At 38.6% G+C, this 25,601-nt stretch overlaps 3 protein-coding genes across 3 annotated transcripts in view; 2 read left to right on the top strand and 1 right to left on the bottom strand.

Moving 5' to 3' along the window:
- LOC144644448 (uncharacterized) overlaps positions 1-25,601 on the top strand; it is a 57,429-nt gene that overhangs the window by 19,246 nt on the left and 12,582 nt on the right. The window lies entirely within an intron of this gene.
- On the top strand, positions 17,848-22,515 carry LOC144644424 (putative ATP-dependent DNA helicase RecS). The gene is made up of 2 exons (XM_078503900.1): positions 17,848-19,830; positions 22,198-22,515. The coding sequence occupies exon 1, from the start codon at positions 17,997-17,999 to the stop codon at positions 19,827-19,829; it is 1,833 nt and encodes a 610-aa protein (XP_078360026.1). The 5' UTR covers positions 17,848-17,996; the 3' UTR covers position 19,830; positions 22,198-22,515.
- On the bottom strand, positions 20,354-25,493 carry LOC144644423 (uncharacterized). The gene is made up of 4 exons (XM_078503899.1): positions 24,919-25,493; positions 23,886-24,548; positions 22,661-22,924; positions 20,354-21,941 (listed from the first exon to the last, which is right to left on the bottom strand). The coding sequence occupies exons 1-4, from the start codon at positions 25,279-25,281 to the stop codon at positions 20,715-20,717; spliced, it is 2,517 nt and encodes an 838-aa protein (XP_078360025.1). The 5' UTR covers positions 25,282-25,493; the 3' UTR covers positions 20,354-20,714.

Raw genomic sequence — 25,601 nt, 5'->3', positions numbered from 1 at the left:
TTGCACTTAAGTAAACGCAAGTTTTTCACCGTTTGGCCACCCAACGCAAGTCAACGCATTTTTTGCAGTTTACTTGTCTTGATCTACAGTATAAAGTAAAGATTGTTTTTTCTACTAGCTAAGGGTATACTGTGTTGTCAAACTGTATAGATATTATTCATTGCGTAACTGTACTAGACTTCTTCGTGTACTTAACAATGCATTTAGCCCTGGCCAAACTGCAACGCACTGAAAAGGGCACAAATAGTCGCATGTTGAACTTGTGTAAAAGCTTACTTTGGCTGGCCAAACGGGCTTGCAAGTTTACTCCCAAGTGCATGCAAGTTGTCAAAAAAGCCATTTCAGTGCTGCTGTGATTCAGTACTTGAAGTAAACAGCAAGACTTGCGTAACTGTTTGGCTAGAGCTTTAATTTTTACTCTGCAATTAAGTTACGGAAAATTATTACGTTGCAATTTAGTAGCAATGTAACGTGACACTCGTTGTGTCTAACAGTTAACGTACTAGATAAAGCCCATATTTAACTTTTTTTCCTCGAGTCTCTTAATTTTATAGTGACGCTAAGAACAAGCTAAAGTATATTGTATGTTTACTATTCAAACACAATGGAGGAATTGCTGAGTCACTGCTGGATTCGGAATTCCGGCATGATCATGTCAAGTCCTGCATTTCGACCACTGGCTGGTTTTCCTTTCGGTAGTCCTGGGGTAAACTTGGCAACGCTTTTTAAGAGTCAACTAGGCTGCCTCCTGCCAGTACCGTATTTACTCGATTAAGCGCCGCCCCCGAATAAGCGCCGCAGACATGACAAAAAAGTTAATAAGCGCCGCCCCCGAATAAGCGCCGCAGTCCCGATCCGGTGCTTATTCCAGAAATTCCGTTTAACCAAAAAGAGCACTACAAAGCAACGCTAAAACAAACTTGGACATTTCTTTCCATCAAAAGCGATGTTTTGCAGTTCAAAGTAATTGTTTTACCGCTCGCTTATTAGTTTTCTATCCCACATTCTTACAATACGTTGTTCTGTAAATGTTGTGAAGGCCGCAAACTTTTCTAGGAAAGCTAGCGCCACTTCTCCCTTGAGCAAGAGAGACGAATACTGACAATCAAAAGACGCTATTTTCAATTACTGTAAAATATTAAATTCTTTGTGGGTCCAAATTTTAAATAAGCGCCGCCCTCAAATAAGCGCCGCACTTGAGGCGCGAAAAATTTAATAAGCGCCGCGGCGCTTATTCGAGTAAATACGGTATGCCTTTTTTCGAATTGATTTAAGCCTTCCTTTTAAATATAAGGTTTGGTAACTAAACCTTCAAGCCAATTTTACATTAGAGGTTTTGCAAAGGTCCTCGTTCTTAAACAGTGGTAACATTCAATTTGGTAATGGCCTGTTGGAATTCCTAGCCGTTTTGTGCTCGTAGGCAATATTGTCTTAAAGGAACTGTGTCATGGATTTCAGCTTCATTAAGACATAAGGAAATGGCCACCAAATTGAGTGAAGTACAAAACACAGTTCAGTTCAACAGTTCAATAACAGCAAAATAATACAAAAGAAGATACAGATGGACAAAAATTCAAGACGGTAGACATTTGTTTGTAATGAAGCTATGATTTTGTCATTCAGGTCAAAAGAAGTAATTGGTTCGCCAACATTACGTTTACAGCGAGTGTTTGGCAAATCTTAAACGTAGCTGTGACACAGCCCCTTAAACTCAAAATGTTTTTTTTTTTTTCAACTCTAAAAAAAATCCATTGGGGAGTGGTCATTTGAAGATATTGTAACTTTACTGTTACAGTATGTGATATAGCCGTTTTAGAAATTAAATTAGGTTAAGAAATTAAGGACTATTAATAATAGTTATCAGTTAAGGTAATCCTCGGTGCAAAAATCGGCACCTCGGTACAATTTATCATCATCATTTCTTTGGTTTGGAGTTATTTGTATCTTACTTTTTTACTGGTTTTTACACCAAGGACAAATTACTATCAGTCTTAGAATTAAAATAGAAAATTGTCTTTAAGTTTAGAACTTAAGAACTTGGCGGCAGCCATTACATTTAAATGGATTACTTAAAAGTAAATAGTATTAACTTGTGATTGGTAATGGAATTAGATTCTTGGCCCCAATCTCAAAGTATTTTTGAAAGTTTATAATAAAACTGAAATAACTAAATTTTAATTTACAAAAGTAAAGGATTAAGAAGAAATTAAATAAAAGATAGTTTTGGGATGTTACGACTTGCGTTGTCTTCAGGTGGTTGCACTTTTGTGTAATATTTAACTGCAGGCAGTTTGCTGCATGTATAGAAAGTGGGCAATTCATAGCTATTAAGGTAGTTATTGGTGCTGCTTCTTTGTAAAGTTCCCTGTTTAACCGTTTGTAATCGCTTCCATTCGGCACGTTTACAACTCGCACCTAACGAGTAAAACATTGTGCAACTAAATGGGTGCCAGAGCCCTGCTGCTGGACAGAATCCTCTTTTATTTCGTATTCGCTGAGCAGGGGAAAGAGACCTCTTTTCCCCTGTTTCGTCAGCTCAGCGAGTACAAAGAAAAAGAGGCCTCTGCTAGCTGGGAAAGGGTGTGACGTGTCGCTCCTTAGAACCACAAATAAGAATAAAATAAACGAGTGAGGAAAATAACGAACTTTATCATCTCGCATATATTTCAGGAATTAGTTTTTTCTTCTTGTTCTGTACGTAAGAATTTCAGTTACGTAGCTAATTATATTTTGAAGTGAATTATTTCACTCTAGTTGATGGTTGCAGGCAAGCAACTCGAAAGAATTTCGACTATTGAAAAAGAGAGAAACTTGCAAGACAACATAAACGTCTCCTTTATTTGCCACTCTTTTTAATCTATAACTGTTTAGGCTACGTTTACACTGGACCTGCTAGTGGAACCGTTCCGGACCGGACGGAATCGGCTTCTGTTTACATGAGGCCGGTTGGAACCGATCCGGAGATGTTGCAAATGGTTCCATGTAAATGTTGTGGTTTAAATTTATCTTTGGTTAAAAATTTTTCAAACCAGTTTGATTTTTATTTTTCATTTTGTTTTGCCGATCGCAAGTTATAGAGGCGCGATGTAGATTACAGAAGTTTGAGTTTCAGTTAATAACACAGTCTTGTACCACAGACTGAGAAAATGTTATTTTTAAAAAATTGCTCTACCCGCAATGTGTAGGGTGATAATGTTTGAATTAGAGCGACTAAAAAATTGGACACGTTTTTGATGTTGGATGGATGTGTTTGCTTTTTTAACAAGGGCTTAAGATTTCGGTAGGACTGGCCCATAAAGGCAACCGGGAAGATTTTTTCTTGAACCTAAAACACTAAATGGAAAGTAGCTTGCCTGGTTGTGGGTTGCGCTGGGCAAGCATCGGACAAAAAGACAAGTACCACTTCGTGGATACCTAGCTTTCATAATCAGTTGTTGGAAAATTAATTTTTAATTATAAATCACGTCAGCATTAAAACCACGATTTTTTCATTTCATTTTATTACCAAGCAAATAGCACCAGGAATTATCAAAAATAATACTATAGCTTCTCCTGTTCGTGACTAACGCTACAAATGAATTGTAACTTTACGAAAGTGGTAAAAATATAATCGTTGTAATTTCACCTATGCATGGAGCAAAGCATAGAAATCATGATATTCCCAACACCAAACGAAATCGAAACTTTCGTGTAGAAGCTAAATCAATCAACAATAATAAAAATGAAAAACCGACGAGGCTAGGGATAATCATCTCTTTCAGTCAGGGTTTGTCACCCCTTCCAACCAACGTAGCCAATGTTCCTTATTAAAATGTAGTGTACCTTAGTTATGCCATTCCCTTAGTTTTAATCTTATACAGGAGAGCTGAATACTAGTAATAATCGATCCTTTTACCCTTTATCTAGCACAGCAAACAAAAATCAAAAGTTATCAGATCCAGTTCATAGTCCTTCATTTCCGTATAAGTCGTGGTTTAGTCCAGGGGAGGTTTTGAAGCATCTGAGGCATGCGCGGTTTAGTATACCATCAGGGTAAACACGTGATTGACGCTGACTTTGGACGTTAGCCCAGTGGCGGTCACCAACACGTTGTCAGCGGCTCCTTTAGTGGCGGTGGATTTTGCTGTAAACAGGGCGTAGAAGAAATAGTCAGGTACACAGGAGCCCAAAGTGTGATACCCACGGGCATTTCTGTCTGATTTTTGGCAACATAGCTATTTTTACTAAATCGAGTACGCTGATTTTGAAAATCATGTTGCCAAGCTCAATTCTTGTGTTAAGATAAAGTTTTTAGGCATTTAAGTATGACGTCATTGTCTAAATAAGGAGTTTTCTTTCCTTTAGCTATTTTAAGCAAAACACATCCAGAAATTCTTTCAAAGCATTATATGTGCACTTTAAAAATGATTCTAAGAATTTCTTACAGTTTTTCGTTTATTAGTTCTAGTAAAGTTTTCCCCTATGTATTGTTTCTTACATTTGTTACATTCTATCATATAAGTTAAGTTTGAAGATTTACAAGTTATGCGATGCTTGATTTCCCGCACTTCTCCCGTGTTGTTGAAGGTGTATGTTCTTCTGCCATTTTCAATGTGGGGGCAGGTGAGACTAATTGGTCACGAAGGTTAGGTGATCGCCGGTAGCTTACCGGCGATCACCTAACCTTCGTGACCAATTAGTTCGCGCGAAACTCAAGCAGCCAGTAAACGCCCCACTCAACCAACCTAGTCAACCTCATGGCACCTTCCGCTGCAACTCGAAACACGGATGTCTCACCTGCCCCCACATTGAAAATGGCAGAAGAACATACACCTTCAACAACACGGGAGAAGTGCGGGAAATCAAGCATCGCATAACTTGTAAATCTTCAAACTTAACTTATATGATAGAATGTAACAAATGTAAGAAACAATACATAGGGGAAACTAAACGTAGTATCCGTGAAAGATTCGCTGAACATAGACAAGCCACGAACAATCCCAGACACGCTAACGCTTCAGCAGCAGTACCTACGCATTTTAATCTACCTGATCACTCTATCCAAGACATGACACTCATTCCTTTGGAACTCCAACCGACAAATAATGCATCCCGCAGAAAGGCTAGAGAGGCCTTCCTGATACACAGAGGCCAAACACTTGCGCCTAATGGTATTAACCGTAGAAATGAACATTGACAATTTCATCATTTTTGTTTTTTCAATTTTATTATTATTATTATATATCTTGTCACCGTATATCTTTATATAGCCTGTATTAGTTAAACATTAACCCACACTGTATTATCCAAATTCAAATTTTAGAGCCGTTATTTTCCTTATATTATAGTACTGGCCCTGAAGAAGACTAGCTCTGCTAGTTGAAATAGTGGCCAATAAATCTTGCCCTCCTGTCGTTGTACCAGCCTTGCAATCAACTTGGTTTTTTTCGAGAAAATCTGGATCAAAATCTGGCTTTTACGACCTCCGAAGTGAATCAAATTGCGCGTGCGAGCGCGCGCAAATATGACGCCATGCGTCGCGAGCGATAATGACCACAAGAACATTGAGAAGCTTGAGAAGCTTAAAATCGGGCGCTTTGCCTTGAAAGGCAGGGTTCAGTACAGCAGAAACCACGAAGCAGTTACTTAAGTAGCACTCAGTCCGACCGTGTTTGTGTAAGTCACAGGGCTTGCATGAGCTGTATTAGTGTGCATAATATAATATCTAGAACGTTGTCGAGATTGCATTATTACTTAATGACATGATGGTTTCAATTTATAAATGTATCTCACACAATACAAATAAACGATTGAAGTAGACGACTAGACAATGTAAAGTTTTAAGACTTAGCAAAGTGCAGTGTATTGGTAATACTGTAAGGTGCGGTTTCACCTGAAGGTCGTGTGCTTTTCGGTATTTTCCAGGCATTGCACTTTGATGGGACTGTACTACAACTGTTTACCGGGGAACTACTATTGTCAAGAAAATGATCACAACTTGTTGATGAATGATTGAACATTTGTTTCATACCATTACTGTAATAGCAATTGATGAAGGCTTTTAGTCCTGAACCAAAGTATAAGGACTGGGAAATACTGAAACCCATTATAAGCCACCTTAAACGGAAATATCTTGTTGGTGTTTCAAGGAATCCAAGGAAACTTCACTCATCCCATGTATCTATGTATTGCGGTATTTTGTAATTTTTTGAGTGATTTTTGGGGATGTTTGGCAGGTGATAGTTTTTTTAAAAGAATTAGTAAAATTTAGACAACTAAGAAATATTGAAAATTTAATGTGAATTTAACATTGGAATTTGAAGTTAGAAATTGGCAGACGGACACCAAACAGTCCCGTGACATCCTGGAGTGTTTTTGCATGGGGGTCAACTGTGTGATGATGTTTCCATTTTTTTCTTCAATCCCCACTGATAAAGAACTGTTGTTGGTGTTATGTTGGTGTTATCACATGTCAAGCCTTTGACAAGGTATGAAAGAACACAAGGATTTAAATTATTCTGGTGCTCAATTTTTGCGTAACTACAATTAATGTTACTCAAATTCCCGATGGATTCTGTCTTAAACTGTTACGAGCTTAGTATTTCCAAATTATTGCATGTCAATGTAAGGCAAGACAAGACATGCCTTGGTTCTTATGTAATTCTCTTAAAAACACATAAGATATTGACTATAATTTTGTCTGTGCTATGGCAATTCACAGTGGGGTGGTCTTGATGTGTCTTTTTAAAACTTGTAGACTGGACTGGACTAGTAAAACGCGGACTAGTAAAACGCGGACTTGTAAAACGCCTCTAGACACTTCGAATTCCTTGGCCACAATCATCTTACGGCTCTCTTCAATACATAATGTCTCAAAAAAACAGTAACCTCAGAAAGAAGTCAGAAGCAAATAAGGTCGAAAGACCGAATTTGAACATTATAACGGCAAATGTTCTAATGTCACGAACGTAGGAGTCGTGTAGGCCCGTCACCTTTATTTACCACATACTGCCCCCAAATTAAAACAGTACCCTCAGAAAGAAGTCAGAAGCAAATAAGGTCAAAAGACCGAATTTGAACATATAACGGCAAATATTCTAATGTCACGAACGTAGGAGTCGTGTAGGCCCGTCACCTTTATTTACGATTGACTGTTGATTTCTGGACGGGCCCCGTTCTACCTCGTGCGAGCAATACAAACGACTGCACTCAACAGACGTCAAGTAGTGGAAAGAAAGAAACATATGCACACAACTCATAGCATCAATCCCGTTGTTTTAGTAGGGGTTTGCAGAACGAACATGTGCTATACTGCAAAAACATCTCCACGCAAAAACAGACCATAGAGTGCTCAAACAAGCTAGAAATATGCCGTCGAAGAAACACACAAGAGTTTCAAACACAAATTGTTTCGCTCGCTAAACCGTTTAGTTTTATCCGATTTACAAGCTCCGCCCGTCCGTCTTACAGCCCTCGTTTTACAAGTCCGCGTTTTACAAGTCCGCGTTTTACTAGTCCTCGTTTTACAAGTCCGCGTTTTACTAGTCCGCGTTTTACTAGTCCGCCTTTTACAAGTCCGCGTTTTACCTGAGTCCGCGTTTTACTAGTCCGCGTTTTACAAGTCCGCGTTTTACTAGTCCGCGTTATACTAGTCCGCGTTTTACAAGTCCGCGTTTTACTAGTCCCCGTTTTACTAGTCCAGTCCAGTCCTCGAAATACAGTATGCCAAAACTCCCCGCCCTCTAAAGATAAGTCCTTGACGGTTCTTGTCGTTTTTCGGTGCCTATTCATCTTCGGCATCTTTCTCATCCACCTCTCGTTCTGTCCTGTGTCTGTCATCACACGAAAGAAAAGCTGATTCTCAAAAAATCTGCCACAAAAGGAAATTGACAAAAACAATATGAAAACCATATATCGAAAGTTTCTTATTCTAAAATTTTATCATACGTCTTAATTCAGAGCTACAAAGAAGTTCCTCCTTTTGAGTTATTGATACTGTTCTTACAGTACCTCTTTCCACTAGCGAAATTTTACAAAATTCCTTCGCGGCGAAAAGGTAGCGCGAATCCAGAACAGACTCCAATCGAGAGTGGGTTAATTCTAGATTACTATTAATTAACTATTACAACATTCATTTTTAAAATAGTTTCCCAAGCCGACTAAGCTAACTAAACGTCGAGTGTATCTTTCAGTAAACAAAACATGCCGTTATGACGCCGGAAATCCAGCTCACGCATACTATACCCCGTGACTCACGCAAACCTCCGACTTACGTGCTACTACAGTCATTCCTTTCTAAACATTTTTTTTTGACCACCACCGTACCTTTCTACCCAAAAAACTCATGAAACCGCCCGGTTTTAACCTGTTTTAACCTTTCAAAAATTAGAGCGTTCGAAACTAAATAAGATCCGTAATCACAAACAACATACAGCCGTTTACCAGCACTCTTTAAAACAGTCCTGAAACCCTTCAAAATCAGGCAAAATAAATCTTTGAAATAACCTTTATCAATGTTTCTTATTTTTTATTCAGTTCTATAAAATGCCTTTCATACACTACTGTCAAACAAAAATTTCAATTTCCTCAAAGTTTCAAGACAAAAGAATAACAAATATTTCGTGCACAATGTAATTTGATTAAGCCAATACGAGCCAATATTATCACGTCTAAAAAAACTTCAAGCAATTCAGTGAAAACCCGTTTTTTTTTCGTATCAACGAAAACCACTTTCGAATAATCAATACATGAAAATAACAATAAGATCAAAAGGAAGAAAGGAACCTTTCTAATTATTTGAAGACTTTCAAAGCCGTGATATTATGCATCCAATCCGCGATAAAATTTAATTACAACAAAATCCAAGTTCTCATTTTGAAGTCCATTTTTTTCAGTTGATACCTTTATCCAACTTGTGAAAAATTCCATTCAAGTTCCTATTAATACTGTACATTCCCAATGTTTTGCTCAGGTCTTCAGAAGCGTCTTACTAACCAAATCTAAAATAATTCCAAAACATGCTGTACAAACATTCTACTCTTTGTGACAAACGACTTGACGACCAATTGTTCAGAAATGAAAATCGACACAGTTCTTGCTAAATAAAAAAAAAGTTTTACGGCGGAGTCAGGCTCAAAAAATATACCGCAAGATCACACCCCCATTCATAGTCAGAAACCAGCAAACCATCTAGTTTGCTAAAAAAAAAACACTGCGTGACATCAATGACGTTACCTTTTTCATTTACAAAAATAACTTTAACTTTTCAAAGTAAGTGCAATTTCACAATGGTGAATATCAGTACAGTATGGGGCCCAGTTCTCGGCCGGGTCCAGTTCTCGGCCACTTTGTGTTTAACGCGTTTTTTCACACTCCAGTTGAATCAAAAGAAAAAGGTATTTCCTTCAAACGATAGACTGATTCATGTGCTTTAAGTATCTTGAGTTTGATCGTTCAATTCGATATAGAAAGCTCAAACGTCGAGTTTACGCGGAGGTAGGTGAATTTGCATTCCCGAAAAAGTTGTTTGTTTACGGCTCCAAATTCATGGATGTAGTTAAATTCGTATTTTATCCAAAAGCCCCCACCATACGAGCTAATTTTTGGCATGTGAAACGTAGAATAATTCAGCTTTCTGCTTTAGTTAACTTTTCGTTGAACCGTTGTATTTTTTGGTCTTAATTTACTTCGAAATTTTTTCTTGCGACGTTTGCGTATTTGCCAGTTCTCGGCCACCCTGCTCGCTATCACAGCTTAGCGCTTGGTTTTTAATATAATTTCATCTGCTGCTGCCAGAATGAAAGAAATAAATGTTTCAAAAATAAAGTTCAATCTTATCCCTAAGTTTTGAGCTGACTCTTGTCTTGTCTATTATTTCTACAACACCTAAATCTTTCAAGACCTTTTCACTGCAAAATAAACCATCTAAATGCACGGGTCACACAATGCGGTTTTGCCAGAACCTGCACATAGGCAACTAGGCGCGTTAAAATCCTTCTTTTCTAAAGTAAAACAAAGCATCATAAAAATAATTTGGGATCGATATAGTATAAATAGGTTTACAGAGTGATTTTATGACTGTGAAAATTAATTGAGCATTTTTTTACAGATAATTACGCACAAGCTTTTTAGTGGCCGAGAACTGGGCCAAGGTGGCCGAGAACTGGGCCCACAAATGGAGCTTTTATTTTTATTATTGCTCGGGCAAATTAATTTTTGACCGGTCGATAGCTTTACACCAAAAAGCTGAATAATGTAGCTAGCTCTGGGAGAAATTTCAAGTTCCTGCGGTTCTTCTGAGGTAAGAAATACAAGTTTACGTCAAAAGTGGCCGAGAACTGGGCCCCATACTGTACTTTGCCCCGTAAGCTTTTTTCTCTGTCCTTCCGCCGAAGCAAAAAAACACAACCTGATTACACATTAACCCAAAAGTCGACCAAGTGTGCCTGCAACGATTTCCTGTCAAAACTAAAATGAAAACCATTACGGTATGCGTCACCCGTAGCGGTTTTGTAGCAACCCCAAGCTATCCCCGTCTTTTTGGCCGCGCCAGGAGACTCATCCTCGGAGACCCAGGGGCAGTTAGTGGGGCGAAACGAAGGAAAACCGGGCAGAAATCGTAGCGACGAAAGTTTTCAAGCACGGCACGAAGTGCCCCTGGGCAACGTGTCTCTCCAGACCATTTCCAAACGGCACTCCGAATGCTGGCTCCCGATTGGGCAGAAAAAAACCTTTGTATTATTCTGCCCAATCGGCGAGCAGTAACTTGGGAATCACTTTCGTGTGTTCTTACACGCCGTCTACTGTGTCCGCCATACTTGTGTCGTTCGTTCGCCAAAGCTCTGAATGCGAGGGAAATTTCTATTTAGCTTACATCGGATAGCCCAAAAAAATCAGGGAATCTTTTACGATGTCAGAGAGAAAAATATATTTCAAGATCGACGGGAAAATTTTCGTTTGGACTGATCAGAGGTATCGTAAATACTGGCTTGTTTATCGATCGCCCGCTCGATTGAGCTTGTAGGTTTCAAATATTTATTTCCTTATCCGAGCTTCTTATTTTGATAGTATCGCTATTTAAGGCTTGTACATTTGGATTCTAGCCTTTCCTTACAATTTTCTTGGCTAACTGAAACTTTCCCGTATTGCCTGGACCAGACAAGTATGCCAAACAACCGCCAATGCATCACACCGTGAGAGGTATTTTCCCGGGGGTATTTTAATGTTCTTGTACGGGCGAAGCCATAACATTTTCTGAATTATCAAAAGTTTAAATATTTTTCCATGTATTTTATTTTTTCCACGATCTTAAACCTGAGCAGAAATTGATTAGTGAAAATGTTGTTGGGAAGGATATATTTGCTGCATTAGCTATCGAATAATAATAAAATAATTATTTTTGCTGAAAGATTGACTTTTTAGATTTGCCTAGCCTGTGTTGCAGACGAACAAAACCCGGTTATAATTTGCCTAGCGATTATAGAATTGGAGTTATGTATGTCGAGGGTTTCTCCTTTGAGTTCGATTGTTAAAGATCAGGTTAATTACTTTTAAATTCAGGCAGAATGTAGTTGCTGTTGTCTGTGACAAAGTTCACCCTGTAGTCCAATTTAGTTCAATTTAGATTACTTGTGTACCAAGCAAAGATACAGATAAAACTTTGCTGTTATGTAGCTTGTACACTTCATTGTGCAAGGTGACAAGAAGATAAACCCAGCCTACTGTCAAGCCAAAAATACAAGCAACATAGGTACATATGCCTGCTGTGTAGTCTTGAAATAATAATAATCGATATTTTAACAGGGTGACCCCTTCAGTCGCAGGACTGGTATCAACGGGGGCCCTGTGTAAAATAAAATAAATTAAAAATAAAAGAGAGTATGTATAAAGAAATACAAAGAAATATACAAGCCACTGGTAATTTGCATCAGTTTGTAATACAAAATATTATTACACTGACTGTTGTCTTTATTTCAATACCAGTAACATCTAATTTCATTTATTTATCCAGCAGGGAAAAGGGAAGGTGCTAGTTGTTACATTTTCTTGGGGTCAGTCCAGGGTGGGTAATTGAGACTTCAAGTTATGGGGATGATTGTATGGAGTCAAAACTTAAAACCCCTAAAAATCCTAAGGACTTCAACAAAGCCCAAAGAATCCTTGAACCAAAAATGAACCCCAGAAATTTCACATGCCAAATTGTATTTCCAGGAACAGGGAATGCACTTTGCAGACTATCTATATACCCAGTTTAATACTATATGCAACGTAAAGCAACACCTTTGTTATTTATTAACTCAGCGATAAAAAGAATCAGATGTCTACAAGGAGGAGGAGGCAGCGTGGCCGAGTGGTTAGAGCGCCGGACTTGAAATCTGGAGGACCCGGGTTCAAGTCCCGTTCTGACCACTATCTGGATTTGTTCTCGGTCGTCCCGAGTTCAAATCCTCGGTCATGCTTGTAAATAGCCAACTGGTCTGCCTCCTGCCAGTTGGGATTTTTAACCATGTTATGCTTATTTAATATATTATATTTGTTCAGTATTTGTTACATATACACGGCCCCACAAGCTTCTAGCTTTAAACACAAACTGTGTATAAATAAAGTTGCTTTACCTTTTTTTTTACAAATCTAAATACCTGTAACAGATTTTAAAATAAGCAGAAAACTGTACAAATCAGTTTTCATGGGAACTTTATCGCACAAAGCACACTACCCAGATGGTGCTGAGAAGAAGCCTGTGAAAGGAATGGTGTCAATGTACCACAACAGCACTTCACCCTCTATTCAAAAGCATGTGTTGCTATCACTCAAGGGTCCTGATTGGTAAAGCCAGAATTGTAATTGCAACAAATCCTCCTAGGTGTGATCATAAGGGATTGCTTCATAGCATCAACTACGAGTCTCCCTGTGATTAAATCATATCTGCAAGAATTGGGAGAGGGAGGTAGAGATGTTCATTCATCTGAGGCACTTTTATTATTTCATGATAAGGGATACAACTTCAGCAAAGTGAACCTGAAATGTTTCAGTATGTTAAGTCCACCTCTTGTAGACAAAAACAAATACTTGCTTTCTTTGAAGATACTAGGAAGTCTTTCAGAACAAAAAAAATATGTTGTGAATTCTGTGCAAAAGAATGTGACTGTGGACAAAAGTGCCCACAGAACTTGGGGAGTATGATTTCAATGTTGTCCCTCAGAAATGTAAAACAGGGTGAAAGAAAAGCACTAAGTTTTACTAAAGGAGTTTCAAGAAAGTATGTACAAGGAAGTGCTGAAATCAAGTCAAGATTGTTTTGTTTCAAATGCGACTGAGTTACATGACAGTTTCAATAAATAGTCGAACAAACTCCTCCTAATAATAATTGTTGAACAAACTCCTGTCTTAAGTGTTCAACATGCTATCAAAGTATAAGACTGGGTACGATTTCCGCACAGTATGTATGGAGGTGTGCAGAAATCTTGCCTATGTAAAGTACATACAGATCGATCTACACGAAGAGAAAAATCTGGATCAACCCATTAAACACCTTAGCTATAGCTGTTTCATAAAATGATAATGAAAATCTGTTTGGCATACTTGTCTGGTCCAGGCAATACGGGAAAGTTTCAGTTAGCCGAGAAAATTGTAAGGAAAGGCTAGAATCCAAATGTACAAGCCTTAAATAGCGATACTATCAAAATAAGAAGCTCGGATAAGGAAATAAATATTTGAAACCTACAAGCTCAATCGAGCGGGCGATCGATAAACAAGCCAGTATTTACGATACCTCTGATCAGTCCAAACGAAAATTTTCCCGTCGATCTTGAAATATATTTTTCTCTCTGACATCGTAAAAGATTCCCTGATTTTTTTGGGCTATCCGATGTAAGTTAAATAGAAATTTCCCTCGCATTCAGAGCTTTGGCGAACGAACGACACAAGTATGGCGGACACAGTAGACGGCGTGTAAGAACACACGAAAGTGATTCCCAAGTTACTGCTCGCCGATTGGGCAGAATAATACAAAGGTTTTTTTCTGCCCAATCGGGAGCCAGCATTCGGAGTGCCGTTTGGAAATGGTCTGGAGAGACACGTTGCCCAGGGGCACTTCGTGCCGTGCTTGAAAACTTTCGTCGCTACGATTTCTGCCCGGTTTTCCTTCGTTTTGCCCCACTAACTGCCCCTGGGTCTCCGAGGATGCAGGAGACTACGCTCTAGGACGACCAAAGGGTAAACTATAAATCGGCCACGCCCGATTAAAAACAGAACTAAAACTTTTCTGTCGGTTGTTTATCCACTTTTTTTGTCGTATTGTTTTCCGTCCCAGGTTTCAAGACTAATCTGAAAGTATTTTGAAGTTTTCTTTTGTATACAAATTTGGTAAAGCGCGATAAAACAGAGGGAACTCTTTTTCATTTCTGTTTAGAGTTGCTAGCGCCATTTTAGCCCGCGCCAGCAATAATGACGTCAAGCAGAAATCGTAGCGCGCGCCTTTGAGCCACGTGAAAACTGTATTCAGCCGATGATGGCGGACGGACGTTTGCGAAGGTTCATAAACGTTTCGAGAACTGTTTCCACGTTCAAACATCCAGGGGATGGTTTAAGCCCTTTTTATCTAAATTTCGATTTTTAAGAAACATCACAGGTGAAATTTACGCCGCAAACCGGCGAACGGGACCGCCACTGGGTTTTTACATCCCATTGAAGACAGCGAAATCTCTTAGCAGAATATTTTTAGTAATTGTTTCGTACACTGGATAAGCTGATCGATCTTTATTTCTGGACTAGACGCCATGATGGTAAGGGTAGCCATTTTCGAGCAGTTTTTTTTCCAGTAAGTTTTATATCAAACCGTAGTTGTTTAATATTGAGAAAGTGCAGAAGGTTTGATATGACTCGTTTTGTTTTATTTCCCAAAGCCTCAGATCAGAGCCTAGTTAGAATTTGAATATAAAAATATAAAATATATCAAAAATAAAATATCGAAATAAAATATATCAAAATATAATTGGCCTACCAGTATTTTATATTTTATGTTTTGCACCACTTACAATAACATTTTTTCATGTTTAATTAGTGTTGTAAGATTAGGTGGTAATGTTTGCAACAGTTTTCTTTATATTAACTTTTGAACTGAGCACGTCTTCCTGATAATGGCGCTCACTGAGAAAGCTGGTGGGGTAAACTTGCATTTAGATTTTGCCTATCACACCTGTGGGGTGAGAATTGAAACTTGCAGGAGGTTGGTTGGTTGTAGAATGCCCCAGTCATGGTCAGTCACCTTAAACTTAGGGACCATGGTTGCTGTATTTCCTTGAGAAAAAATGAAACTTGAGTTCTGGCAGCGCATTATTTTGAAATGCTTTTGCAAATAAAACAATTATACCGCATGGTGGAGTTTGCAAAGGATCTGCTCCTCGAATCTACATGTGTGTTACCTGGTAGAGACATAATTGAGACGCTGCATGGGATCTGACACTTTTAAAAAAAACCTATTGAGACTTACTTAACCTGTTGATTCTTACCTGCCCAACCTGTCCAAAGAAATAATCAATTTCTACTCACATTCAGTTGAATAATTTTCCTGCTGACCAGGAAAAAGTTTCAGATGTAAATGTAAAAAAATGTAAAATTAAAGTTGTTTACAGTGGTCATCCACTTAGCTTCAACAGAAACAAGAATTTTAAATGAACATAACAGTTACAAATTCCAACTCCCGGAGGGGGGGGGGGGTACTCCCATAAATTTCGGATAGGGGTGTGCCGCCAAGGTTCTTAAACCCTTACCCTATTTAAGGATAAAGAAAGCGAAAATTGATACCTTTTTAAGGCCCCAAACCGAAAAATGACACCCTATTCAAGGGAAGGAAAAGCGTTCCGTGACGACCCAAATAGCGGCTAACCGCGCACGGCCAAACACAAATCTTTATAAAATAATCGCTTTACTAATTTTTGAACAATTTTCGTTTATCTGGGCGTTTATAAAGCTGATAGAATATAGGTACCCTATCTAAGGATCACACCAGGAACAAAATGCCAAAGGACCAAAAATGATACCCTATTTAAGGACCGAGAACCTCAAAAACCATACCCTATCGGGCGGCACATACCTATATAGGCCATATATGAGAGTACCCCCCCCCCCCCGGGTTCCAACTAGCAGTAGGCAGACCAGTTCTCTATCTACAAAGCATGACCAAGGATTTGATCTCAGGACATCTGAGAACAAATTCAGCTGGTTGCTGGGTGGAGGGTTTTGACCTGGGTTCTCTGAATTACAACACCAGTGCCCTAAACCACTTGGCCACACTGTCTCCTAAAAATAGTGATAGATGATAGATGTGCATTTTTAGGGTGGGGGAAAAACAGTATTGCAATAATATTATTGTAGTATTTTTTTATTACCGACAAGGGGTTGCATCCCCATGAGTAGCTCATTTGGAGATGTGAAATTAACCCTGGGAGAGAAAATTAAGTATGGTAGCTCAATGTACATGTACTTGTTTGCAACAGTCATTCTATTGTTGATGGGCAAATTTATCATTTTTCCAGTGCTGAAGTGTTTCCAGTACATAGGACAAGCCTTTACTTTGCCACCTTTATTTGCTGTAATTAAATTGTGATCCATCTGACCCTGTTCAACCGAAGAATTTACCCAAAACATAATCAACAGTTTCTGTATGTGTAAGCAAGGCACTTCAGATTGCACAGTTTAGGTAATTGATGTCATACCCTCTGCTTTTTAATTTATTTTTTTTAATTTATTTTTTTTTAATTTATTGTTTAATTTATTTTAGAAATTAATTTATTCTTTTTGGATTTCTTTGCCTTGACTTCACCTCGATCTTGCACCGGCAAAGGGGAAAAAAAGAAAAATCGAAATCAACTATGAAAACGTTTGTTCTCCTGTGGGCCCATTCGCATGGACATGATGGAAAATGCTTTGAAATTCGATTTTCAACCGAAAGCAACTCGGCACTTCATATGCAATATTCGGTTCTAGAAATAAATGCTCCCATAAAACATTCGATCGATCAGAAGATGAATTTCTAAAAATAAATTCGATGTTTCATACGCAAACTAAGCTTGTATAAAGACACAGAACTTGAGACAGGGACTGTATATCAATGTAAACTTTAATAAAGCTAAGTTCAAGCCTACTTGACAAATACGGTAGACTACAGAGTGCTTCGGGCCTTAGCAGGGGCAGTCGTGAAACACTTCGACGCTGTTACTGATTTTCTATATAAGTGAAGGAGACTCGCGATTGAAATATTTTCTTTTGCCGGCGTGACGATGAGATATAAACACTCGACTGGGAAAATCTCAGCCCAAGCAGTATATTCAGAAACTTGTACTAACCTAAAACAAAGCTGATCCTTCATTCCATTAGTCTTGATTGTCTCAGAACTGCCACAAAAAAACTCTAACGGCAAATAAGCGGCAATAACCAACAGCGAATTCACTTTCTACAGTCAACTCGACACGCGACGCCATGTTGTTTCCTTTTTGCCAAAGCATCGTGCGCATGCCTACGGTTCTCGAATGATTGACAGATTTCTTTACTGGGGCGATCATAGAAAGCTAAAAAGCGGCAAGATCATGTCAAGGGTAGCTAGCTGCCAGCCCCTCCTGTCGAGAACCAATCAGGTGGAAGAAAATTCTGAGAAAGAAGTGACTTCCGGTTTTCCTGGAAGGCAGCAACGGATCAGCCATGAATTGTTTTGCGTACTAGCTTTTGGCGGGTTCCGGTTTATGCACCTAAAGCATGTTTGAATTTCATGGAACTATCCATCTGCTAGCCTCTTTATTAGTTGCCATACATCATGTTTCAGGTGAGTATTTGAGCTTTCCAATTTAAAAGGAGCATCATTTAGAGTAGGCTCAGTTTCCAGCCGTGGGGGTTTCGGTGCGCCCGCGATCCTCTCCCCAACCACGGCTGGGCGCACGGGGTGTCCCTTTGTTAGAATTGGCCAATCAGGTAGAAGCCCCGCGAAATTTGAGGGGCATAAATTTTGAGATAAATATTTCAAAATGGCGGACGCGTCGAGGTTTGACGGAAAATTCGAAGATGCCTGTGCAAACGCTCTTCAGAAGTTCGGTTTTGATAATTTCAAAGAGAAACAGATTCTTGCTATGAAGGAGTTGATGTTAGGGCGAGATGTCTTTGTCAATCTGCCAACAGGCTCAGGAAAATCGCTGATTTTTCAAGCTTTTCCACTGGTCTTCGATTACATGAGAGGAAATGAAGATGCTCAGGTAATTGTTGTGGTCATTTCTCCACTTCTTTCTTTGATGAAAGATCAAGTTAACTATCTGATAAGTAAAGGTGTGAAGGCTGCTTTCCTAGGAGAAGGACAGGACGATGAATCGGTGAAGAACGGTATTGAGAAAGGTCTCTATCAAATTGTCTATGGCTCGCCAGAAACTTTTCTTGCTACCAATCGCTGGCGTAAAACTCTATCAAACACAGTGTATCGACAAAGGCTATGTTTGATAGCCGTAGATGAGGCGCACTGTATATCCCATTGGGGATTTTCTGCCAAGAAAGGAGAAACAGCGTTTCGAATTTGGTTCAGAAGAATCAACGAACTTCGATCTCTCGTTGGATCCGTTCCACTCGTAGCTTTAACAGCAACAGCAACGAAGACGACCCGGAGTCAGATTATCAAGACACTTGAAATGGAAAATGTTGCCGTCTTTTCTGAAAATCCAAATCGGAAAAACATTGCCTATGGTGTACAAGTGACCGGCGATGACCCACTTACAACGTTTAGTTCACTCATTCAAGAGATCAAAGAGAAAGGGCGAAGTTGTGGCAGGGTTATAATTTATTGCCCAAAAATTAAAGTCGTTTCTACTCTGTATGGCATTTTTAAAGCTGAGCTAGGAGTTGACATGTATGTAGACAGAGGGACTTGTAACCTGCGAGAACGTTTGGTGGAAATGTACCATTCTCGAATTGACGATGAAAACAAAGATGAAATTTTAAAATCTTTTTCGAGTGAAACTGGTTGCATTCGTGTGCTAATTGCAACAATCGCCTACGGAATGGGAATAGACTGCAAGGGTGTAAAAGATGTAATACATTATGGGCCTCCTCAAAATCTCGAAAGATATCTCCAAGAAAGTGGGAGGGCAGGGAGAAGCGCAGAAGCAAATTGCAGGGCAGTGATTCTGTATTCAAATGTTATGTTGCAAAGTTGTGACGAAAGCATCATGGCATATGTTAGAAACAACTCCATTTGTAGGCGTAAACTACTGCTCGAACACTTTGACTATGATTTGTATGAACTGGAACGATACAATCATGCACATCAATGTTGTGACATTTGCAAAAGCAGATGTAAATGTGATGTAAACACTTGCAGTTTTGTCTATTTTGATAATACACTTCCACAGCACAGCACCGAAAAACCACCAGAGAGGCTTATAACAAGTGGTGAAAAGGAAAAACTCGTTGCAAAACTGGAGTATTTAAAGAGAGCATTAAATAGTTCATTTCTCGAAATGGCACTCAAGCACAATGTTCCACTTTTAACACCAATCGATTTATTGTCTGGTTTTGGGGATTGTCAGATGGCTCAAGTTGTGGACCATGCATCAAAAATTTTCACCTTGACCAATGTCTATGAATATGTGGACATCTGGCATCATGATGTTGCCACAGAAATATTGTATGTACTTAACTTGGTATTTGGGGACTGTGATCATGACTTTGATGAAAATGATGAGCAACTACTGGATTCCTCATTTATAGTACCAGACATTGATTTGTGGTGTGGTGATGATCTTGACTTTGTACCAAGTGACTTTCTTACTGCAGAAGACATGCACACTTACCCAGAAGAGCAGGAGTCTTTATAAGGTACACTGTTTGTTCAACTGTAATAAATATATTCCCATGTCAATTATGTTGTGACTTACACCTGGTCATTATAAGAAGTATATTTTAATCCCTCTATTTACTATTAACAATAACTCTAATGTTACCAACCATTGTCCTCGAAGTCTGGTCTCCTAAAATCAACAGCTATTCTTAAAATTTCAATGCATGTATTACATATACAGTACCTTCAGTTCTATCTTAGGTAAAATTAACCCTTTACTAACCCCCATACACTGTAGTCAACATTTTCATAAAAACGAGCCATGGTATATTGCAATTCCTGAGTTTTGATTGGTTCACAGGCGAATGGTCACAATTATGGTAGATGTACGTATCAGCGAGAACAGCCGGGAGCTCCGAAATTATAATTTGTTGGGTGTTTTTGATAAAACAATTATTCCATTGGTGCTTGTGGGATACTAGATAGTTTTAGCCACCCCGGAGCTATGCCCCTTGTTTGCTATTCACCACCTCATATCCAACAGAATAATGGTTGTGGAAATTTGTTTAAAATTCAAGCAAGTAATTTTTATTTCTCTTTGGCAATTACTTTTATTCACACAATCTCATAAATATGTATTAATACAGTGGAGAGAAATTTGATCTTGATCACTCTATGGCTGAAACTTCAAAGAGTTAAGTTGGTCTTGGTAACAGTCACTCTTTAATTTCTGGTGTGTCCCACAGCTGAAGAAATGACCTTAAGTTTCTGAATTTTATTCTACACCATTTGGGCTGGTTCATCTTACAGTGGTGCACATATTTTCTAGTTTTGATAACCTAAACCTAGTGAGCTGCTAATTCAATGCATGATCAATGAGAGAATATTACAGACAGTTAAAAGTATTGTAGGGCTTAAGAATCTATCTAGGTCTTCTGCCTTCAACAATATTCTTTTTGTGGTCATTGATCCATTTAAATAGGGAACTGGTATCCAAAAACTGTAAATAGTCACGAGGACAGTTGTGAAACAGCTTTAGAGGTTCTCTGTCAAGCTTCCTTGTGAAGACATCTTCTGTGACCAGTGCATCAACAATAGTCATTAGATCTCCATGCATGTTTTTCTTTGTATGTTCTGCTGAGTTTTTGGGGACATGCATTTCACAGTCGAGCTTCTCAAGCAAATTAAGTATAAGAAAGAATGCTCTGCAAATTCTGTTAACACTTGTTTCATTTACATTCGCTCCTAAGGCCCTTAGGAGTTCAGTGACAGAATGGTTGTCATGCTCGAGATTAAGATCTAGGAAAACATTATTCCCTTCCCCTCCTTTAGTGTTAACAGTACGGTTCCATGTGAGACGCTCTGCTTCTCGTGGGGTTGACAAGGCAAAAACCTGAAACAAATGATAGAGAGACTCAAGAGCATATTTTACGCTTCCTGAACCATCCTGTCGAAAATGTAACAAGAAAAACTTGATACATCTCAAAATCCGAACTCCATCTCCTTCTCTTCCAGCATCTATGAAATTGCGAAGTAGTAAAGCCATGTTCATTATGCTGCAGTGGTAGTTAAGAACATCATCTTGAACAACTCCATTTTGATCCATTTGGTCAGGAAGTGTTCTTGCTAACTGTGGTACTTCTTTGATTTCTGGAGGAGGGTCATGAGCCAGCTCGTGTTGCCTTCTGCTGCGTCCATCATATCTAAAAGATGCTTGGCACCCGCTAAATCTGCATGGATATCTTCCATCAAGATTCACCACTTGATTGGCTTCATGGTCTTCCCATTCCTGTAGCAAATCAATATTACTGAAGTGCGTTTTGTACAATTCAATGTCAACAATGTATGTACAAATAAACTTCAGCACAGTCGTTTGCAAATACTTTAGCTTGACTGGCTTAATTCTCTCTTTCATGCTCTCACTGAAGCCATTCTCTGTTGGCTTGTCGTTAACATTTTTCATTCCAAAGAATTTTAATCCAGCAGCAATAATTTGAGCATCCAATACTAAATTCAGGAATCTCTTGCATGGTGCAGGCTTGTGTTCAGCATCTGTAACAACATCACGCCAATTAACAAGATTGCGCAGGGCAAATAATGAGGTTCTGTCACATGCTGATGATCCACTATAAACTCTTCCAAATATAAGCTGTTTGATAAATAAATACAAATAATATATTAATATATTTTGTTACATTACCCCAATTACTGTACCATCCTTTCAATCAATCAACTCTAATAAAAGAGAGTAATGGCAAGCAGTAAAAACTGATAAACTAGTGGCCCAGCTCGAATTACAAACTACTACCAATTATTAATATATACAATATAAAAATCTTGTTGTGATGCTGGTGACTTATTTTATGTTAATAACAAAATCTGATTAGATGGTCTTTGCTTTACAGATATTGCGGCCATGCACCATGCCACTCAAGACAAGGCAAATAACTGACAATAGTTGCAGCTTCTGGATCAGATTAAACAGTAACCAAGTTGAAGTCTTGTTATTAAATAGATTGCCATTAAATACGTAGTGTTTGAAAACCTTGAAAAAAATGTATACAATTTCTCCTGCCATCTATTTTCACAGCCCATTATATAAGAGTAACTTGAACTTGAACTTTATTCGTTTTTACAGTATTTTCTCAGCGTATTAGCATATGTTTGCTAGGGGCCTAGTCAGCCCCCCTCAGCTCCGAGGGTAAATAAATTTTATTGATTGATTGAGTAGCAGCTTTGGTGATAGTATTTCTAGCTCCCTCTTTCAAAGAACCCTGTATCTGCTCCGAAGGTCAAGGTTGTGTGACCTATTGCTATAGGTCAACATTGTGTTTTGAAAATACAGTCCAAAAAAGGTTGGATTCTTACCGCCAAGAATTTATTCTCAAGGTGCCAGTCAGCCAACTGAAAGAACAAGCCTTCCAACCGCCCTCTTTTTGAGTAGGCATTACTGACTGAGAACTGGCCTTCTAACCCACGCTCCAGTGTGAGCTGGTCCCCTACAACTGGTACTCTGTCAAATATTTCCACTCCATTGTCATTTGTGTGTGGCACCCACTCATGAAGAATTCTTAGAATATCTATCATATCCTCTCCGAGGTTTTCGTTCTTGAATAGCATTCCAAGATGTACCTGCAGATGAATGGATGCTCTATTTTATTAGTTCTCAAATTTTAAAATTCAGCTGAAAAGAAATCAACAGACCTAATATTTTAAATGAGAAATGTTATTATTAATGTAATTCAAGTAATTATTTATTGTGTAAACTATTTCCCTTGCGAACCAACCCCCCCCCCCCCCCGGTTCCAACATCCCTGAGCAGTTGCTATTAATAAGAGTCTGCCAGAGTTTGAGTGCACAAGTTAAAAGGGTCTATTTGAGCAGTTTTCACTTGAGTGTCAAAAGTAATTTGTGTTAGCTTTGGTTTTCTGTTACAGTCAACTCTCTCTAAGGCAGAACCTGTCAGGACCAGCTCCAACTGTGTTTCTTAGAGAGGTGTCTGTCTTATAGGGAGTTAAGTTACAGTAAGACAACTGAGAAACAGTAGGGACAGGACTGACACTAGCTGTCCATCTTACAGAGGTGTCAGTCTTATAGTGGTGTCTGTTTAGAGAGAGTTGACTGTACTACGCTAAGTGATTGATTTAATAATCTTGCAGCACTTTCTCTGAAGGTTAGAACAAAAACAGTCAGAACCAAAACCAATCATGTCCCTCGTGCAAGTTTCCCTGCCCTTCATCCCAGCTACATGTAGTTGCTTTAAGATCTGATTAGTTCACTGGATTGTCTGTGTCTTGTGATTGGCCAGAGTAATTACTTTGCTTTTAGTTTTACGGCACTCAATTGAAAACTGCTCTATTTCGAGTCTAATAACATCCTACAGAGTCTTTAATTATCAGGGCAAGGAAAAGGGTGCAATTTGAGAAGAGGGGGATGTTTTGAAAGTGTACATGCTGTGATTTGAGTTTACATATACCCTTGGTACAATCTGGTATGTTGTTGGTATGTACCAAAGGTAAAATTGAACTGCAACATTCATATCAATTCACAAAAGGAAATAATATGAAAATTAAATGAATATTGTATACCGTACCTTGTTTGTTGCCTTTTTCATTTCCTCAGAATACTTGTGCTTGATATGGTTTGGCACAATGTCTTTGAAAATGTCAAATGAAGAAAAGTTTTCCACAAAAACTCGTGAAACCAGGATAACAAAGTCATCCATTATCTTTTTGTGGTCCTCCAGTAAAGGCAGTATGGCTCTGTTTGGAACATCTTGAATATCTGCAAGTGGCTTTTCATCAGAAAGTTCAACTGGATTGACCCTGTCAAACACTGCATTATGGTTGCACCAGTGGTGATCTTTATTCTGATTTTCAGATGTCATTTCAGAAGCTTCAATCCTTATGTCAAGGTTGTCTAAAACAATACTGAAACTTGAAGGCCTACTTTGTGCCAGCTCATCCAATTTGTCTTTCACATTTTGCAGTGTCAGTCTAGACTCATTGAGGTCTCCCACCAAGTCTGCATTTGAAGTTATGTCATTGCTTGCCTTGATTGTCTTCTCCAATTCAGTTATCCTTGTGTTTAACTCTTTCTCCTGATGCTTGAGCTCAATTTCTTTTTTCAAGTAATCTGACACCTCTTCTTTCTTTTGGATTAACTTGATGCTATAATCTTCACCAACTTTGTCTAGTGCAGTGTTAATGCTTTTTGGTGACATTGTGAGGCCCAAATGATTAAGTCTGATAAAACCCTATAGTAGAGACAAGTTTTTTATGTTACCTTCATTAATCTGAAAATAAATACTGTATTTATTCGATTAAGCGCCCAACCTCGAATAAGCGCCCACCTCGAATAAGCGCTCACTCTCAAGGTCCAAAAAGTTAATAAGCGCCCAGGGCGCTTAATCGAATAAATACGGTATACCTAAATAAAGAGATGTTGCTGTGCTATATCTATCACACATAGAGGGATCTGATGTTCACTATATCAATGGTTAGTTAACTTATTAATGGTGGCTAATCAAATACAAAAGGAGCATTGACAACCATGACAGTGCATAAAAATGTTTGTGAGGATGTAATCCTTTTTATCAATAATTTATTTAAATATCAAGTGCTTACCTTCTTTGTTATTCCTGCAGCTTTTAACATCAGGCTCATGACATAAGGAATTAAGCTCATAGCAGGGTCTCGAAGTTTTAACAAAATTCCAGCTGCAAGGCAGATCCCAGGGTACCTAGCTGCATCTGATTGACCTTGCATAAATTTTGGAATTGCAGCTGCCTGTAAAACCCTGTGTAGCAGAGGGGCTTTTTCCTGGATCTCATTCCCAGCTGCACTCCATGAAAATGTTAACATTGATTCTTTTGTGGGTGTCCTTAGGCAAGAGGGTGATTTTGTTGAACAAAGTGTTTTGGCCTCATTGCTAATGACATTGCATATGTGCTCTTCTACACTCTGTCTCAGCTCTGATGACGAAAGCATGGCAGTAACTATTGATTTGGAATCACTTCCCCTTGCAAGTGCTTTTCCAAGCTTAGTGAGATCCTCTGGTAGCTCCTTTGATTTTTTGCCATTTGAGTAATTGATAGTGACCTATTGTTTGGAATGTAATATTTCAACATTAGAATTTTTGATTTCTATTAATAACTTGAAATTACTATTAACAACTTGAAATAATCTTACTGGTAACTTGGATGACTGCAACAGGGGTGGGAATTATTAACAAATACATGGAAAATCAAAACCTGATTGTATGATAATTCCAGTAAATTCGATGGGTGTTTACCATTTACAAAAAATTT

This window comes from Oculina patagonica, chromosome 2, assembly GCF_052425735.1.
Source record: "Oculina patagonica isolate OP01 chromosome 2, crgOcupat, whole genome shotgun sequence".
NCBI classification, from domain to species: Eukaryota; Metazoa; Cnidaria; class Anthozoa; order Scleractinia; family Oculinidae; genus Oculina; species Oculina patagonica.
The sequence above is the reverse complement of the archived record's forward strand: the minus strand, read 5'-3'. Positions and strand labels throughout refer to the sequence as shown.

Coding starts and splice junctions, on each gene's coding strand:
- LOC144644424 (XM_078503900.1), top strand. CDS start 17,997: ATGGCGGACGCGTCGAGGTTTGACGGAAAATTCGAAGATGCCTGTGCA.
- LOC144644423 (XM_078503899.1), bottom strand. CDS start 25,281: ATGCTTTCGTCATCAGAGCTGAGACAGAGTGTAGAAGAGCACATATGC. Junction 24,549..24,918: donor CTGCAGGAATAACAAAGAAG/GTAAGCACTTGA, acceptor TCTCTACTATAG/GGTTTTATCAGACTTAATCA. Junction 21,942..22,660: donor TTGAGAATAAATTCTTGGCG/GTAAGAATCCAA, acceptor TTTATCAAACAG/CTTATATTTGGAAGAGTTTA.